The following is a 20,016-nucleotide window of genomic DNA, read 5'->3' as shown; positions in this document are numbered from 1 at the left end:
GTTTTAAAGAGAGAGATGCCTTATCCATGTTGGCCAATGGAGCAGTGTGGGCTTTGAGAGCCACACAATATGTGTGAAAGAGCCATATGTGACTCCCGAGCCACACTTTGGCCACCCCTGTGATATATGGTGGTCCAGACCTAAAAAGATTTTGCCAAATGGATATTGCTCTGTGTTAAAGCCTACCATCTTGTCTTTGGCATACCTAGATTCAACTTGCGTTCTCAACCACCAACTCATTTTAATGTCCATGTTTTCTAGCTCTTCTCTGATTTTCAGTTGATTGTCTTTTTCCAACAGGTCATCCATCGTATCTATAACTTAGATTAGGTTTTAAGAGATTTGGAGGAGTAAATGCTTCCACTGGGGATACCCATCTTGGAATTTTCTGATAAATTCTCATTTTAACTATGACCACATGTGGTATAATACAAAATACAGGGATAAGGAGATATAAGTTCACACCAAAGAATCTTAAGTGTCTTGGGTATCTAGCCAAGTATAGAATTTCAACCAGTATTTTCTTGCTTCTTCCTTAGATTTCTGGACCTAATGATTCTTAAAATAAGAATGTCCTTCAAGTCTTTGATACCATAAATATGCATGCCAGCCCAAATTAAGATCGTGTCCCTCTAACAACAGTTGGCTCTTGTCATTCGATAGTATCCAGTCTCTTACCCACAGGAGCACAGAAGCTTTATAATACAGTTGCCAGTCTGGAAGGCCCATACCTGCCCTCAATTTAGAATCTTGCAGTATCTTTAGTTTGATCTAGTTTTATCTTTCAAGATAGAAATATTTAACCTCCACGATCTTCTCATTCGTGCTCTCAATTTAGAATCTTGCAGTATCTTTAGTTTGATTCTAGGTTTTTTGCCTTGCCAAATATATTTAGAAACCCTCTTGTTCATTTCTTGAAAAAAAAACACTATTTAAAAATACTGGGATAGGTTTGGAATAGAAATAACAGTCTTGGTAGAATATTCATCTTTATTGAAGCTATTCTTCCCATCAGAGATAAATTCAAATCATGCAATTTTTCCAAATCTTTTTTAATCTCTTTAAGTAGTTTATCATAATTGTCCATTTTTAAACTACTACATTTATTTGAGATAAGTACACCCAAATATTTGATTCTTTTCTCATACAAAAATCCTGATTTTTGTTGAAAAAGTAGAATTTGCTCTAACGTCATATTTTTTTGTCAAAATTTTGTTTTATGATAGTTGATTTTCAGTCCTGCCCAGTAGCCAAATTGGTTAATCTTATTTATAAGACAGTCAATTGAATCTATTGGTTGCTCTAGTATAAAAAGCAGGTCATCTGCAAAGGCTCTCAATTTATATTGTTCACCCTTTACCACCGCACCCTTAATATTTGTGTCTTCTCTTATCTGGTTATTCAATATCTCTAAGCATAAAATAAAAAGAAGTGAAGACAATGGGCAACCTTGTCTTGTACCTTTTTGGATATCAATTGCTTTTGTTAATTCACCATTCACTATAACTCTTGCTCTTTGGGAGGAGAATATTGATTCTATTGCTCTCAAAAAATTTTCACCACATTCCATTCCCTTCAGTTGTTGCAGCATAAATTGCCAACGAACATTATCAAAGGCCTTCTCAGCATCCAAACAGATTAATGCCAATTGTTTCTCTGAATGAGTCTCATAATATTCCAATATATTACAGACTGTTCTAACATTATCTTCCAAATACCTTTTAGGAAGAAATCCAGCCTGGTCTTGATGTATTGTGGACTGTAGAACTTTCTTCAGGCATTGTGCCAATATTGCTGCAAAAATTTTATAGTTCACATTTAAAAGAGAGATTGGACGATAATTTTTAATATCTTTCAAATCTGCACCTTCTTTTGGAATTAAGGATATTGTGGCTTCTTGCCAAGAGTCTGGTATTTGGGCTTCATCTTGAATCCTTTCAAGAGACATTTGAATGGTAACAATAAGGACTCCTTAAAAGCTTTGTAAAATTCTGCAGACAATCTATCTGGACCTGGGGCTTTTCCATTCTTTTGCGATGCCATTGCGTCTCCCAGTTCCCTTATTGTTATTGGTTCATTTAATTTTTTGTTGTTGTTCTTCTGTACATTTATTAAGATTATTTTGGCTAATATATTCTTCTAAATCTGCCTTATGGACTTGTTTATCTTCATATAATTTTCTGTAAAATTGTTCCACAATTTGACATATCTCCTGTCTTTGAACTTTCTCTTTGTTATTCTCGTCTTTCAGAACCGGTATTATTCTTTTGGCATTCTCTTTTTTCATTCTATAGGCCAACCACCTTCCAGGTTTATTAGCATGTTCAAAAAAGTTTTGTCTTGCAAATCTCAATTTTATCTCCATCTCCTCTATAAGTAATAAACTGAGTTGATGTTGTGTTTCTTTGACCTTATTTTGAAACTCCTGTCTTGTCGGTTGTGTTTTTAAATTCTTTTCAGCTTGCCTGCTTGCAACATTAATTTTTGGAAATTTTCAGTTCTTTCTTTCTTCTTCTTTGCACTATATCTGATTGCAAGGCCCCTGTAGTATGCTTTAGCTGTATCCCAAACTACTTGCATCTTTACATCTTGAGTTATGTTCTGTTTTAAAAAAGATTCCATTTCAACCTTAGATTCTTTAAGAAAGTCTTTATCTTTCAAGATAGAAATATTTAACCTCCACAATATTCTCATTTGTGTACCTTTGAGTTTCACCATTACAGGACTATGGTCTGATATAACTCTTGTTTGAATTTCTGTCTCAACTAAATCTTTAACCAGATTTGCTGAGAACCAGCACATTATTCTTGACCACGTTTGATTACTGGTAGAATAGTAGGTAAAATCTTTTGAATTTGGATATCTTGTTCTCCATACATCAACCAGATCCAGTTCTTCTGCTAGCTTCCAAAAACTTATTGGTAGTTGAGAACTTTTGTTTTTAGCATGTTTATGTATTCTTTTGTCCAATTGTCTGTCAGAAACTGCATTGAAGTCTCCTACTATGCAATGTTCTGCATATTCTAGATTTGATAAGTTAAAATGTAAATCTTGAAAAAAATTCTCTTGGTGGTCATTTGGAGCATAAATATTTGCCAGTAGAATTTTTTTATTGTCCACCGTGACTTCCACTAAAAGAATTCTTCCATCTTCCAAAGCATACTGTAGTTGTGGGTTGAATTTATCCTTAACATAAGTTGCTAGTCCCCTTTTCTTTTTATTCATGTCTGTTGCTATAAACGAACTGCCAAGTTTTTTATTTTTCAGAAGATGTTGCTCTTTAGTTAAAATATGGGTTTCTTATAAGCAGATTATGTCCATTTCTAATTTTGTCAGGTATCTAAAAGTCTTCCTCCTTTTGACAAGAGAATTAAGTCCATTCATGTTAATAGAAATTATCGATGCCATTATGAATTTTTCTTATCACTATCTTTTTTTCTTTTTTAGTCTGTAATCTTGTCGGGTATTTCCTTGGTTCATTTGGGTTCTCTTCACCAGAGCTTTCTTCTTCCTCTTCATCATTCTTCTTCTCCTTCTTCTCCTTCCCCTCTTTTTCCTTCACTCTGTCCAGAAAATTCTGAGCTTTGAAAATAGAATTTATCCTATACCTGTTCTCTTCATAAGTAAAGAGGAGGCCTTCCGGCATAAGCCATGTATAGGGTATTTCTCTTTCCCTCAGAACGGAGCCTCCGGCGGCCCGCCACATCGCAGTGTGGCTGCCGGGGAGATTTTGCCCCCCCGGAGGGAGAGCGGACTGTTAGGCGTGCTTTCGGCGCGTCTGGGAGGGGCAGGGCTTCCGCGCTTGCTTGGAAGCCTCCGCTTCTGTTCCCTGCAGTCCTCTTCGGGTGCTTGGCCCTCCCGCCCGCCCTGTTTGTTATGTAGGCATCTGCTGGTCGCCTCTTTTATGAGGGGCCGGATAGGAATTTTTTACTCCCCGGCTATTTGGCTGGTGACTGGGGGGTGTTTTTTGCCTACCCTGCATAGCATATCAGTGGATTGAGGAATTGGCCTCGGGTTGGTGTCTTGTATAGATTGGTCACTTTTCAGGCAGGTTTTACGGGGTTTATGGCACCATGTGGCCTGGGGAGGACCGGTTAGCCTCCCCCGTTTGGGGAGTTAGGGCTCTGGCAGGATCAACCTTTGGTGTGGCCCGAAGTGTGTGAATGCAGACTGTCCTGGAGACTCGATTGGATGGGTGCCTTTCGCTGAGACTCGTGTCTGGTGTCTGGGCCCTCCGGTGCGAGCCTCCCTGCTGGGCCTGCCTGACGGGAGCTGTGACACACAGCTCCGGCCGGGGGGCTGGGTCTCTTGCCTGCTGAAAAAGGCAGGGGAGCGGTCTGAGGAGACCCCTGGCCCTGACCTGGCCACAGTTTGGTTGCTCTTGCCGTTTGCAGTGTTATTCAATAAAAGTGGCCCATATTTTCACCAATATAATTGTGTCTGCCTCTTTATTCCGACTTGGGGGGGCAAAACTTGTCAAAGTTTGGTATTCTCTCCTCTTTTGTCTCACTGGCCATGGTACCTCTTTCAAGATTTTCACCGTATTTCCTGCTATGATCATTTGTTTATCTCTTGCTTGCTTCAAAATATCATCTCTGGTCCTCTTTCTTGTAAGTTTCAAGTGAATTTTGCTAGGCAGTTTGTTTCTCGTAAAGCTTGATGGTACTCTCTTGACTTGATCAAACTCTTCTTCCATCCTTTGGGGAGTCACCTGTAGAATTTCAGCCAGGGCCTCACTTAGTATTTTCTGCAAATCTTCATTTTTTTCTTCTAGTACATTTTGAAACCTCAGCATGTAGGCAGCTCTATCTATTTCCAGTTGTAGGAGTCTGGTACCATGTATATTCTGTTCTTTTCCCAGTTGTTCCACCTTTTGAGTATTGTCTGTCACCTGGGCATCTAATACCTTTGAAGCTTTGTTGGTCTCTGCTGTCTGTTTTCTGTTCTCTAGAAGCTCTTGTTTGATCTCTGCCATCTGCTCCCCTGTATTATTTACTTTACCAGTCAGCTGTGCTAGGGCAGTTAGTAGAGTATTTTGCATCTCTTTCATATCTCCCTGCATCGTCGTAAATTTCCCTGGACCAGATGCAGAACTGGGTGACGGGATTGGTGGTTTACATTCTCAATTGTCCTTTTTAAAAATTGTTTCTTTAAAGCCAACTGTGGCTTTATTTTCCATCCTTATTAATATATTTACACTCACAACCACAGGGACCTTATACTGCCTCTTGAAGGTTTGTTTTGAAACTCAGTATTCCTGTGTATATTAGATAAGCTAGTATCTGCCAAACAATACCAGAGTTATATAATAATTTTAGGAGAACAGCCTTCTAGCTACTATCAACAATTCACCAGACCCAAAACAATGATAAAACTTATAATAAACAAGATCTTTTTTAACACAACATCCTTAGTGCCACCTAGCTAAAACAATTCCACTCACTGAAACAACAGCAGTTCACTATAATGTCTCTTCTAACAATAATAGTTCAACAAAATCCGAGTCTTAGCATGTTCATCCAATTGCTCCAGGTCATAAATGGTAATCCAGGGCTGGGTGCTCCATTTGTAATCCACAGGTGAAATCAAAAATTAACCAAACAGCCCATGAGAAAAAAGGAAAAAATAGAATAAACCAGAGCAAAATAATCCAGATACTCCCAGAAACAGAAAAGAGAAAACTCCAAATATGATATGAGAAACAAGGAAAAAATGGGAAAAATGAATATAAAAATAAAAAAAAAACACCCCAAAATATTAAAACCCATATGGAAAATAGAACCAGACTTAGTAGGTTATATCCATAACATCCACCATCAGAGGTTTATAATCCACTTCAAAGGTTTACACAGGTATTCTTCCTTTAGCCAACAATCTAATTATATTTTATAGTCCAATATACACAGCCCACAAAGTTTTAAATGTCTGTTTGAAGCTCACACAAATTAGTTCAGAGCACTTCAACACAACCTTCAGATTGCTTCTTATGCCAGCTGTCCTTCTTATCCATATATATTAACGGAATTTTCCCAAAGCCAAGTCTTTCTCCAGAAGGAAATTTAAAACAAATCAGTTCAATTCAGCCATAAAGTCTTTTCTATATTCGTAACTGGTGTGCTTCATACTTCTCATGCAAGGGTTATAAACATACCAAATTAGGCAGGAACTTTTGGAAGCCTCGTCGGAGGAGGAGAGAGAGTTCCCCCCCTCTCAATCTTTGCCTCTGCCAAAATTCCTCTTCAATCCCAACTTTTCACTTTCCCTGCTTAGAGAAGCTATACCTCAAAATTTGATATTTTAAAGAAAATAATCTTCATAAAGATGATGCAGCTTGTTCAATTCATACAGAGTTGCTAGTTAGAAGAAAAGTAGAAGTCTGGCAGTCAACCCCCGTGCCATTTAAAAATGGCAATCGGAACAGTGAGGCTTATGGCAAGCCGGGATCAGGAGGCAGCCGCTGCTGTCACCCCCATCCCACAGCTCAAGCCGTCTGCCTTCCAGGACCCCTCCTGGCTCCCAGAATCAAGTCTCCCAAGCCAGGGAGATCCTTCTACTGCTTGATTTAGGAATGGCTCTGGATGCACTGATCTGAGCCACTCCTAACGCTGGGTCACCGAAACCGGAAGTCCCCTGTCATTGAGCTTTCTATAGTCTATGCTGAAAAGTGCCCAGACAAAAGAGGGGAAAAGGTTTCTCAGGCCTGGAGATAGATTGTCTTGACCCTATAAAAGAGGCTTAATGGAATGTTATTTACCTACATGCCATTAAATGCTTCAGCTAGGAATTTTCACAAATTAAATCTTTATTAAAGAGTTGAGGCATTTTCTGCAGGCTTGTAGGCAGCCCTAAAAAAGGACAGAAAATCTGAAATATGGATAAAGCTGAAGAAAGGTAAGACTCTGTGTTGAAGATTCAGACACAGTACTTGTAATCTAATATTGATCCAGAGCATATTTACTCTAAAGGAAACCTCATGGAATCCAGAACAATATGGAAAGAACATAAAAATAATGATTGGGGGATAGCACTGAGGAATGAGGCGCACCAACCTGCTGAGGCATGTTCTTTTTGTCCAGGATACTTTGACTTCAAAAATACTGAAACAAACAATAAAGGAAAAATTGCAGAGACAGAGAAGAGCAATGCAATCAAAGGAATTAATGATACCGGAAGGCAAAAAGAGAAAAGAAAAGAAATTAGAAAAAGAAAGAGAATATTTGGGAAGGGAAAATGCAAAGGAAAAGCAGAAAAGATGAAAATGGTAGAAGAAAATAAACAATAGCACTGAAAATACACACTAACTTTTCTAAGACCATTAGATGCTGCAACATTTTGTTGCAGGCCCCAACTTGTGCAATGTTAATATAAACTGAGTAGGATATAAGTTTGTGTAAGCAAGACTTAGCATGTTGTAGGTTCAGTATGCCTTTCACAATAATAGGCTTGCTTGCTTGTAAGCTTCTTTAAGCCTGAGGAAAGGTGGCATAGAAACATTTTAATGACAAATAAACAGATAGTTATGCCAATAAAGGTGTGCTATTGATTTGAAATAAACAGATAAAGATGTGTAATGGGTGGATTGATATGTTAATGTTCTAAAGACTTCAAGAAGTCAGGTGATCTGCAGTTACCATTTAACAAACCTTGCCCTTTTCCCAGAATTGTATCTATGGACACCAAGTTAATTCCTAAACTCCTGCTTAACTCAACAATTTCTCTACATGACTGCATTTTTGGAGATGGCTCATATGGGAAGCAGTGCAGAATTTGAAAGTCAAGGCTAAAATGCCATCATACTTGGACACTAAGGGCAAAAGAGAATGCTGATTGGCATGAGCATAGCTATTCAATTCAGGGTCTCACAAGTGCTGCCATATAGCCACTACTGACTGAAGTATCCATAATACAGTTCAGTCTTGGGAGTGGGCAACCCCTCCTCTTGTTGACTTCTATGTTGCTTTAAGTAACATTCTATGGCAGCATATGGGAGAGAGATCTCCAATCCCAAGTCTCCACAGGCTTTTCATAGCAGTAAATATTCTCCCCTACACCAAAACTCCAAGGCTCCATCCTGATAGAATGCCCCAGCAAACTCCTGTATTTAGCATCAGACAGGACAATAGATTTCTTTGGAAACAAAATGTGTTCCATTAAATTTAAATTAAAACTAGTTGATAAGGGCAATGGAAAAACTATTCTTTAGCTGGAAGGCTTACTAAGCCTTTAAAACATTGCCAAAAAACAAAGCAAAACAACCAATTAACAAAAAAACTCACTTTCAACAAGACCATGGTTAAAAGATTAAGCGGTCATGGAAATGTCTAATTTTATTAGTTCCACAAATTCACTTTGGGCTCATACAATAAACAATTAGGGTTGCCAATCCCCAGGTGGGGGCAGGGGATCCCCCAGTTTGGAGACCCTCCCCCCGCTTCAGGGTCGTCAGAAAGCGGGGGGAGGAGAGGGAAATGTTGCTGGGAACTCTATTATTCCCTATGGAGATTTATTCCCATAGAAAATCATGGAGAATTGATCTGCGGGTATCTGGGGCTCTGGGGGGAGTCTGTTTTTTGAGGTAGAGGCACCAGATTTTCAGTATAGAATCTAGTGCCTCTCCCCAAAATACCCCCCCAAGTTTCAAAAAGATTGGACCAGGGGGTCCATTTCTATGAGCCCCAAAAGAAGGTGCCCCTATCCTTCATTATTTCCTATGGAAGGAAGGCATTGAAAAGGTGTGCCATCCCTTTAAATGTGATGGCCAGAACTCCCTTTGGAGTTCAATTATGCTTGTCACAACCTTGATCTTGGCTCCACCCCTAATGTCTCCTGGCTCCACCCCCAAAGTCCCCAGATATTTCTTGAATTGGACTTGGCAACCCTATAAACAATCAATGGTCTTGATGCTCACTTAAAAATGCAATTATAGTATGTCTTAACAGAAATATATTTTAGTATCATCTTGCAACTTTAAAAATTGTATCAGCTGTGAGTTATAAAAACATTTAAAAATTCTGTATGGGTGAAATTAAGGAGAGGAAGGAGAAAGGAAATGAAATTCAGAAAGCACTTTAGCATTGAACAGTTATCAGCACTGGCAAGACTAGAATCTATCTTCTATTCTATGTAAAATGCAAATATTTTAAAGCTTAGGGGTACAAAATAAATTTTCATGCTTTTTTTGTTTGGCTCAAACCATGACATCAGATGGTTTGTTATGTATTGTTCCGCCATCAGAACTGTTTGGTTGCTTGCTAAAAAAAAATAATCAGAAGAACTCTATTCTAAGTTTTTTGTCATCTGTCCCCTTCTTTTTGTTGTCTTTTTCCCTTCTCCACTCCTTCATTTTTTCTGTTTCTTTCTTTGGAAGTAAAGATGGTCTGCTGGCCCCTCAGGTGCTCATACCAGCTGTTGCATTGTGATCTGTAATAGGATAGCTGCAAACACTGGTGAAAACATAAATACAAGCCTTATACTGAATCAGATTTTTGATCTATCAAAGACCAAAATGTCTCTTCTGACTAGCAGTAGGCTGGCAATTTAGGATCTTCAGGCTATTCTGCACACAATGCTATCTGATGATGATAAATTATTAATTAATTAGCAGTAGGCTCTCCAGAGTTTAAGGAAGAAGTCTTTCATATCACCTGCCACCTGAACTGTTTATCTTGAAGATGCCAGGGATTTAACCTGGGACATTTGCATGCAATGCAGATGTTCTTCCACTGAGCCACAGTCCCAAGGACCATGTCTTTGTTAGGCTAATGATTCAGAATGGTTGACTGGTGCTTTCTCAGTTCAATTTTATTACAGTCAGCAACCAGATCCAATGGACAAGAACATTATCAAGTACGCAGGTATTCAAGTTAAGCTCCAGTTAAAATAGAAGTAGAAAATTTAACAAAAATCTAGATAAAACTACATCGTAGAAAGAATAAAATATGAAATACATAAAATAACATCATAGGTAACCATATTTAAATTTTGAACCTGGAATCTAAAAATCAAGTATATAATAGAATCTAAGTCAAGGCTCAGAAGGGCAGGACTGAAATTTATTGCACACTTTGATTGCCTGTGCACAGAATATAGCAGTTAGCTTGGTAATAACAGATATTTCATCTTTTAATGATTTATCTAAGCATACCTGGTCCATCCCTACCATAGGACTGTCTCCAAGGGAAATAACTGTCTCATCTCAAATTTGTTTATGGAGGGGGCAATGGGCAAAAAATGCCCTGTTGTCTCCACCTCCGCTACAAGGGTGGGGCAAATCCTCTCAGAGTCTTCTTATATCTCCCTTCCATAATCATGGATGCCATGGAATCACATCTGGCCAGTGTAAAAGCCCTCCTGCAAGGAGGGAATCTAGAGTTTTAAGTTATTGGGTAACTGCCATGATGTATTTCATCTTCTCAAGGGCCCTGAAGCCAGACTTCATTAACTCTTGTTGGCATTCCATGTCACAGATCCTTTGCCTAATTATGGATTTTGCCTGATCAATGGTCACCAGGTGAAGGGCCCATTCTTTCAAGGCTAGCTTCAGTCCTGTGAAGCTGGCTGAGTAATAGGAAGCAGAGAGTGAGTATAAATGGGCAGTCTTCGCAGTGGAGGATGGTAAGCAGTGGGGTGCCGCAGGGCTCGATACTGGGTCCCATGCTCTTTAACTTGTTCATAAATTATTTAGAGTTGGGAGTGAGCAGTGAAGTGGCCAAGTTTGTGGATGACACTAAATTGTTCAGGGTGGTGAGAACCAGAGAGGATTGTGAGGAACTCCAAAGGGATCTGTTGAGGCTGGGTGAGTGGGCGTCAACGTGGCAGATGCGGTTCATTGTGGCCAAGTGAAAAGTAATGCACATTGGGGCCAAGAATCCCAGCTACAAATACAAGTTGATGGGATGTGAACTGGCAGAGACTGACCAAGGGAGAGATCTTGGGGTCGTGGTAGATAACTCACTGAAAATGTCAAGACAGTGTGCGTTTGCAATAAAAAAGGCCAAAGCCATGTTGGGAATTATTAGGAAGGGAATTGAAAACAAATCAGCCAGTATCATAATGCCCCTGTATAAATCGATGGTGCGGTCTCATTTGGAGTACTGTGTGTAGTTCTGGTCGCCGCACCTCAAGAAGGATATTATAGCATTGGAGAAAGTCCAGAAAAGGGCAACTAGAATGATTAAAGGGCTGGAACACTTTCCCTATGAAGAAAGGTTGAAATGCTTGGGACTCTTTAGCTTGGAGAAACGTCGACTGCGGGGTGACATGATAGAGGTTTACAAGATAATGCATGGGATGGAGAAAGTAGAGAAAGAACTACTTTTCTCCCTTTCTCACAATACAAGAACTCGTGGGCATTCGATGAAATTGCTGAGCAGCCAGGTTAAAACGGATAAAAGGAAGTACTTCTTCACCCAAAGGGTGATTAACATGTGAAATTCACTGCCACAGGAGGTGGTGGCGGCCACAAGCATAGCCACCTTCAAGAGGGGTTTAGATAAAAATATGGAGCAGAGGTCCATCAGTGGCTATTAGCCACAGTGTGTGTGTATATATAAAATTTTTTGCCACTGTGTGACACAGAGTGTTGGACTGGATGGGCTATTGGCCTGATCCAACATGGCTTCTCTTATGTTCTTAAGCCAGCTCAGTTGGTAAGAATCTTGTGGTGCTTTCTCAGTAGATGCTAATTGTTCATGTGTAGCCACTTCATGGTTCTGTTTATTATCTACAAGAGTATAGAAGTTATTGGAATTGAGACGGCTCACAGAGTAGGCATAAATGCTGCTGAAAGAAGCAGCTGATCTCAAACATAGCAAAAACAGAATAATAGCATCCAAACATGCATACTGGATAGAAAAGTACACAGTATACGGTATACAGTATTATAAAGGAAGGACCAACAATCTTTCTTCTAGTTTGCCTTAGGGAGGTAAAACCAAACCAATGAGGCATAATGCCAACCCATTCACAACTACAGAAAGCAGAAAATATTTTTTTTCAAACACTCCCCTATTGGTGATGGGAGTATAGCTATATTAATCTTTCCCTATGCACATGAAGACTTAAAGTCCAAAGTGGACATACAAACTGCATAGTCAGTTTTCTAATAAAGTCTGAGAATCAACTACACTATGTGTAAACATGAATGCTTAATGTTAAGCTTCCATGATGATGTTTGACAAAGGGGCAAGCAGTAGCAAATAGGAGTTTATGGGCAGGGGTGTCCTCACTCTCAGTGGAGCAAATAATGAAGAAATCATGAGATCTGGCCCCAACCTCATGGCTATCTTGTTATAGTGATTACATAAACCAGGATTAAAGGTCTAGTGTGAAATTGGTATCTGTTTCCCTGTCATTGCCAGCACAAATGCCCAGGCATCATTACTAATAACAGAGTGTCCACTCAGGAGTTTTGTGGGTACATTCCTCTTTTAGATGTGAGCTTCCTTGCATTTTTCTCCCATTGTACCTCAAAAGAACTTTTTGAGGATGCAACAAAAAAGACTATAGATTGTAGAAAAATGAAAACAGGGTTTCCAAAAACAAAACAAAACTAGTAGATCATTTAGCAGTAAATTATTAGCAATACCCCCCCGCCCAAAAAAAGTCCTTCATGAAGGAAGGATGTAAGTGAGATCTCCAAAAATGCAGACCTTCCTATTCAGTCTGTTTCTAACATGAATGGGCTATGTTATTTCTAGAAAGATCATTCCAAACTGTTTCAGAAAGAATGTACCAAGGCTCAGGACACCCTAGAAAGTGAATCGTTATAAGACAACATTGTTTGGATGTTACCAGATCCTCACTGCTGTTTGGAAGACAAGGCAAAGGAACACTTCCAAGTCCCATGGAGTTTAATTGAGGCTTATTTAAAAAAAAAAAAAAAGGTGTGCAGCAGGATTACCTCCTTAGCCAGAATACCCCTTCCTCTTCATGCACAGCAGTCAGTAATACAGGTGTTTGTGAAAACCCATGTTTTGGTTTGTGGTAGTGATGATCTTCACCTGTAGTTTACTGCTCTAGAAATGGCAGTACAGATTTCCTAACTCTTTAGAACAAAGAATTCCTTTAAAAAAATTTATGGTGTAGGGCCTGTGGGCTTTTAAACCTAATAAACTGAGAATTGATAATTCCCTTTTATTGTGCACCTACCTGCTGATGTTTCCACAATTTCAGAGGTATTTCTGAGACCCATGAAGTCAAACTGATAAAGTCTCCAAGATTTCTGATCAGCAGCCTCTACTGAGTTTTTTCTCCATCTGTACATCATTTCTTCTCGAGGATAGCCATCTGTAGATTAAAAGTCATTATCAAACGTACAGTAAACATTTTATAGAATTTGAACAGTTATATTATTTTCTTAAAAAAATCATGTTCTGGTTACCTCAGTGGAAGTAAGGTTCAGAGAAACAAACAGAATGATTTTTCATTATTGACTATTGTTTTAAAAACCTAGTGATCTAGCCATTAAAATCAATACTACACAGCTATAGAGATTAAGAGCTTTTGTTATATTTGCATACAAAGAACACTGTAGTGAGGAAGAACTTTCAAATCAAATGAAGTTCAATCTCATATGATACCTGAGTTGACACTGAGGTTTGCTAACAGTCAAATATTATTCACATTTGCTGCCTACTAGACACCAGCTGATATAACCATTTTTGCTTCTTTTGATGTTATACATCATCATTTTCATAATTTTTGTTTGCCTAAATTTCCTTGGCATTTTTGGTAATATTTTTGTTTCTTTTATACACTATTTTACATCATTTATGTAGTATATGACATTCATAAGCATTTCAGACAAAAATAACATTAAAAATGTGTTGCTTTTAATGGGAAAAAGCTGGCATGAAAAAAGTAATAGGTGCTAAAATAAAGTCTTGCAGGTTTATTTCTTGCAAGGGTGGAAATAAATCAGATTTGGGAACACTGAACAAAAGAGTTTCAGAAATTTGTTCTTATTAGTCCTATCCAGGCCTTGAATTCAGCAGGAGCTCACAGGAGCACAGCTCCTGAACCTTTCTGATGCTCCCTCCTCCTCCCCACCTACCTACCTTGTCCATTGAATATAGGGTTGCCAAGTCCAATTCAAGAAATATCTGGGGACTTTGGGGGTGGAGCCAGGAGACATTGGGGATGGAGCAAGGTTGTGACAAGCATAACTGAACTCCAAAGGAAGTTCTGGCCATTACATTGAAAAGAACTGCACACCTTTTCAATGCCTTCCCTCCATTAGAAATAATAAAGTATAGGGGCACCTTCTTTGGGGGCTCATAGAATTGGCTCCCCTCGTCCAATTCTTTTGAAACTGGAGGGTGTTTTGAGGAAAGGCATCAGATGCTATACTGCAAATCTGGTGCCTTTACCTCTACCCTAGAGCCCCAGAGGGAATAGTTCTCCATAGGGAATAATAGAGTGCCCAGTAGACATTTCCTTCTCCCCCCCCGCTTTCTAAAGAGGGGAGAGGGCCTCCAAACTGGGGAATCCCCTGCCCCCTCCCTTTCTCTGTCTCTCACACACACTTACTGGGTTTGTTTCCTCCACAACTTTACTTGCTCTGAAAATGAAAGCAAAACAAACTGAGGGTCTGTGCTCTGACAAAACTGCTGCTGACCCTTCCCTATGAAATGCTTCCTGTTTCCTGCTCGACTTTAAAGGCACGCATTTTAAAAACGGACCTGTTTGCAGGTTTCTAAACCTGCCGGAGCTCTAGAAGTACACGGTGACTGTGGAGGCGGGACATGCCCCCACCGGCCAGCTGGCTGGGGGTGGGGTGAAGCCTGTAAAACCAGGGTATCCCCCACTGGGACTCTGGGATTGGGAAGCCTAATTGAATAGTAGGTGCAGCTGCATAACAATCCCTGAATTAGGAAAGCGGGCAGCCATCCAGCCATCAGGAGCTTTGCCACACCTCCAGCAGCCCTCGTTAACCCCTGGAGAAGTCCGCCCCACTCCTTCTTCACTCCTTATGTGATTTTGGGTGGCGAGTGGCTTACTGACCTTTTGACTGTGGGGGGGGCAGCTAAGGAGAGCCCCAGATGAGCAAGGCCTACTTGGGCTGGCTGGATCTCTCCTTTCTTGTGCTGGGTTGTTTTTCGCTGGGTGGTGGTGGCATATGCTAATGAGTTATGCTAATGAGCTCCACCACCTATTTTTCTGCAAAATGGCCCATGGTCTTATCTACCTTATTTACTTGTGGGTCTTTCAGTAACCTCAAGGATAATTGGGATGTACATGTTGTTTTGGTTGTTCGCTTCATTTTTTTAAAAAAAGATCTTAATTCAGTTGCAATAATTTATTTATTTATTTATTTTATGACTTCTATCCCGCCCTTCCCAACAAGTGGCTCAGGGCGGCTTACAACACAGGAATCTAACATAAATAGGCATTAAACATAGAGCATTAAATTTAAACATTAAACCATTTAAAACATTGAACCATTTAAAACATTTAAAACATTGGGGGCAGCAGACATCCAGTATAACTACGCTCAGTTTCTTGTACCAGCTAGTCATAGGCCAGCCGGAAGAGGGTTGTCTTACAGGCCCTGCAGAACTGGGCGAGGTCCCGCAGGGCCCTCACCTCTTCCGGCAGCTGGTTCCACCAGGAGGGGGCCATAATAGAAAAGGCCCGGTCCCTTGTCGATTTTAAGTGGGCTTCCTTTGGCCCGGGGATATCTAGGAGATTTTGAGTTCCCGATCTCAGTACTCTCTGGGGAACATGCGAGGAGAGACGGTCCTTCAGGTAGGCAGGTCCTAGGCCATAAAACTATTGGTTTTAGTTATTCAGTAAACTCTTTAAGTTTAGTAGGAAACATTTCAGGCTCTCTCTGTACCAGCCAGTAGGAAGAAATATTCCAGGACTCTTTCCCTCATTGTAGGGATACTCCCTACCAAACTTCAGATAGGTAGGGGGAAAAAAAAACAGCGACTGAACAACAACAATAGCCAGTCTCTTGTTGTCATCGATTACAGTGCGTATACTATATATATTAATGCTGAAATGTTTTTGTGTTTGGATGTTCACTGCCTTGGGGACCTATTTGGATGGAAAGGCAGCACAGAAATATTTTAAATAAGTGTATATATGTTACTGAATGAAAATATCGTATCAAATGTTTCCTAATATCCAGGTTGCCATGTGTAGCTCTTTACCTCTTTCCCACCTATTCACTTACCCATTCTGTAGTGCTGCATGCTATCCATGCCAAAGTGTGCAAGAAAGTAATTGTTCCTGTATCTAGCACAAATGCTATAGATTAGAGAATACTTAATGAGCAGGACTCACTTCTTACCCAGAATCAATTCAAAACACTCCCTCCAAGATGCAGAACAAGCAATATTATTGAGGTAAGCAGCACTTATGAAACACAGACCTACTGTTGAAACATAATGTAATCTGTATGTAGTTCTCCTGATTGGAAAACATTTTTGTCAGTTTATTTTGGTTTTCATGAGTATCTGAGTGAACATGCCTAGAAGTTAACATTAACCATGGATTAGTTTTACTTGCAGAAGTGCACAATGAAGAATTTCACATATTAATGCCTATGAAAACTGAAATTGCTTGTAGATCATTGGCAACAATAGGAATTTTTTTCCTATCAGGATCCTCTTTGGTGGTATCACTTAAGAGTCAGCAAGTGGCATATGTTATAGCTTCTTCACAAGCTATGTATATTCATTCATTTTATTTTTATGATATGATAAAGCCATCAGAGTTGCTATCCAGTGCTTATTGATTTCTAATTTCTAATGTTTGATAGGACCTAGTTCAGACTGGAACCATGATGCCAAGGAAGGAGGCATTCCAGTTTTTCCTTTGTATTATTTTCATGAAACAAAATGGCTGTGGGGGTATTTTTTGCATCAGTCTGAATCCCAGTTTGATTGATGGCCTAAAATACAATGTGATCTGATCCTAATGATTGTGTTGGTCAGGATCCTTCTAGCTTTTCCACTGGTGCAGAAGGGCAGAGATGAGATTGAATCTGATTCCCATTGTTGTAGCCACAGCCCACATGGCTTTTTTTTTTTTGTCCACATGAGTCCCATGATCCTGCATTGGCTGGGATGGTGGTGGTAAATGGGGCTACTTGTAGGGTTGTCAACCTCCAAGTGGGCCAGGATTTGGTCCTAAGTAATGCCCAAGACTTGGTGAGAGATGTAAAAGTGATTGCGCCACTTGGGAACAGTGACCATAATGTTATTGATTTCACTGTTTGTATAAATAGGGAGTTGCCCCAAAAGACCGCCACAACCATGTTTAACTTTAAAAGGGGTAAATTCTCTGAGATGAGGAGGCATGTGAGGAGGAAACTGAAAGGAAGGTAAATACGGTCAAAACCCTTGGGGAAGCTTGGAGACTATTTAAAACTATAATCCTAGAATCTCAGATAAAATACATACCACAAGTTAGGAAAGGCACAAACAGGCATAAGAAAAGGCCTGCATGGTTAACAAACAAAGTAATGGAAGCTGTAAAAGGTAAGAAGGACTCCTTTAAGCGATGGAAAACCAGTCCAAAGAGATTAGTAAAAGAGAACACAGGCTGTGGCAAATCAAACACAAGACTGTGATCAGGCAGGCAAAAAAGACTATGAGGAGCATATTGCAAAAAACATAAAGACCAACAATAAAAATTTCTTCAAATATATTAGAAGTAGGAAACCAGCCAGGGAGGCGGTGGGGCCCTTGGATGACCATGGGGTAAAAGGATTACTGAAGGAGGACAGGGAAATGGCTGAGAAGCTGAATGCATTTTTTGCCTCCGTCTTCACTTTGAAGATGAGAAGTGTTTGCCCGCCCCAGAACCACTAATTTTGGAAGGGGTGTTGAAAGACCTGAGTCAGATTGAGGTGACAAAAGAGGAGGTCCTACAACTGATAGACAAATTAAAAACTAATAAGTCACCGGGTCCGGATGGCATACATCCGAGAGTTCTGAAAGAACTCAAAGTTAAACATGTGGCTCTTCTAACAAAAATCTGTAATCTTTCATTGAAATCTGCCTCTGTTCCTGAGGACTGGAAGGTAGCAAATGTCACCCCCATCTTTAAAAAGGGTTCCAGAGGAGATCCGGGAAATTACAGGCCAGTCAGTCTGACTTCAATACCGGGAAAGTTGGTAGAGAGCATTATCAAGGACAGAATGAATAGGCACATTGATGAACACGGGTTATTGAGGAAGACTAGAATGGGTTCTGTAAGGGAAGATCTTGCCTCACTAACCTGTTACATTTCTTTGAGGGGGTGAACAAACATGTGGACAAAGGAGACCCGATAGATGTTGTTTACCTTGACTTCCAGATAGCTTTTGATAAAGTTCCTCATCAAAGGCTCCTTAGAAAGCTCAAGAGTCATGGAGTAAAAGGACAGGTCCTCTTGTGGATCAAAAACTGGCTGAGTAATAGGAAGCAGAGAGTGAGTATAAATGGGCAGTCTTCGCAGTGGAGGACGGTAAGCAGTGGGATGCCGCAGGGCTTGGTACTGGGTCCCATGCTCTTTAACTTGTTCATAAATTATTTAGAGTTGGGAGTGAGCAGTGAAGTGGCCAAGTTTGCGGATGACACTAAATTGTTCAGGGTGGTGAGAACCAGAGAGGATTGTGAGGAACTCCAAAGGGATCTGTTGAGGCTGGGTGAGTGGGCGTCAACGTGGCAGATGTGGTTCAATGTGGACAAGTGCAAAGTAATGCACATTGGGGCCAAGAATCCCAGCTACAAATACAAGTTGATGGGATGTGAACTGGCAGAGACTGACCAAGGGAGAGATCTTGGGGTCGTGGTAGATAACTCACTGAAAATGTCAAGACAGTGTGCGTTTGCAATAAAAAAGGCCAACGCCATGCTGGGCATTATTAGGAAGGGAATTGAAAACAAATCAGCCAGTATCATAATGCCTCTGTATAAATCGATGGTGCGGTCTCATTTGGAGTACTGTGTGCAGTTCTGGTCGCCGCACCTCAAAAAGGATATTATAGCATTGGAGAAAGTCCAGAAGAGGGCAACTAGAATGTTTAAAGGGCTGGAACACTTTCCCTATGAAGAAAGGTTGAAACGCTTGGGACTCTTTAGCTTGGAGAAACGTCAACTGCGGGGTGACATGATAGAGGTTTACAAGATAATGCATGGGATGGAGAAAGTAGAGAAAGAACTACTTTTCTCCCTTTCTCACAATACAAGAACTCGTGGGCATTCCATGAAATTGCTGAGCAGACAGGTTAAAATGGATAAAAGGAAGTACTTCTTCACCCAAAGGGTGATTAACATGTGGAATTCACTGCCACAGGAGGTAGTTGCGGCCACAAGCATAGCCACCTTCAAGAGGGGCTTAGATTAAAATATGGAGCAGAGGTCCATCAGTGGCTATTAGCCACAGTGTGTGTGTGTGTGTGTGTATATATATATATATATATATATATATATATATATATATATATATATTTTTGGCCACTGTGTGACAGAGTGTTGGACTGGATGAGCCATTGGCCTGATCCAACATGGCTTCTCTTATGTTCTTATGAGAGCTTCCACAACTATAGAGATCAGTTCCCTCAGGAAGAGTTACTGCTAACAAAAATGTCAAACCAGAAAATCCAAGCCAAAGAGATTGAACACAGGATGGTGTTGCAAACCTAACAAATGTCAAATCAGAGAATTCTACTATAATGTCAAACCAGAGAATCCCACAAACCAGTTTGGGCAAAGAACAACTTACAGACCAACAGGACCTATTTCAAAGCATACAATCCAAGCCAAGCCAACCTGGCAAGCCAATACAAAGCCTTGGCAAGAAGACACTGAAAAAGACACATAGTACAGTTAAAGAAAAAAGAGTCTGGGACACCTTAAAATGTTGGCTCCTGATATTCATGGTTACTCCTGAATATTTCTGGAATTTTTCAGGACCCATTTACTGGTATCTCAGAAAATCCCAGATACCATCCAGACACCTGAAAAAAAACAGGTTTGCTTTGCTGCATGTCAAATCAGGGGTTGTCATGATGAAAAATGG

The 20,016-nt window shown here is 40.1% G+C and overlaps 1 protein-coding gene across 4 annotated transcripts in view; it reads right to left on the bottom strand.

Moving 5' to 3' along the window:
- The window catches only part of GABRG3 (gamma-aminobutyric acid type A receptor subunit gamma3), a 570,781-nt gene that overhangs the window by 87,957 nt on the left and 462,808 nt on the right, over window positions 1–20,016 (bottom strand). For 3 of the 4 annotated variants that reach the window (XM_060233866.1, XM_060233867.1, XM_060233869.1), the window contains one exon: window positions 13,150–13,287. The exons of the other annotated variant lie outside the window; for it this stretch is intronic. In XM_060233866.1, coding sequence (XP_060089849.1) covers window positions 13,150–13,287 — 138 coding nt within the window. The remainder of the gene's footprint in view (window positions 1–13,149; window positions 13,288–20,016) is intronic. 4 annotated transcript variants of the gene reach the window in all.

The sequence above is a fragment of the Heteronotia binoei genome, chromosome 3 (assembly GCF_032191835.1).
Source record: "Heteronotia binoei isolate CCM8104 ecotype False Entrance Well chromosome 3, APGP_CSIRO_Hbin_v1, whole genome shotgun sequence".
NCBI classification, from domain to species: Eukaryota; Metazoa; Chordata; class Lepidosauria; order Squamata; family Gekkonidae; genus Heteronotia; species Heteronotia binoei.
Note: the sequence above shows the minus strand (reverse complement) of the source record. Positions and strands in the feature narration are given on the sequence as shown.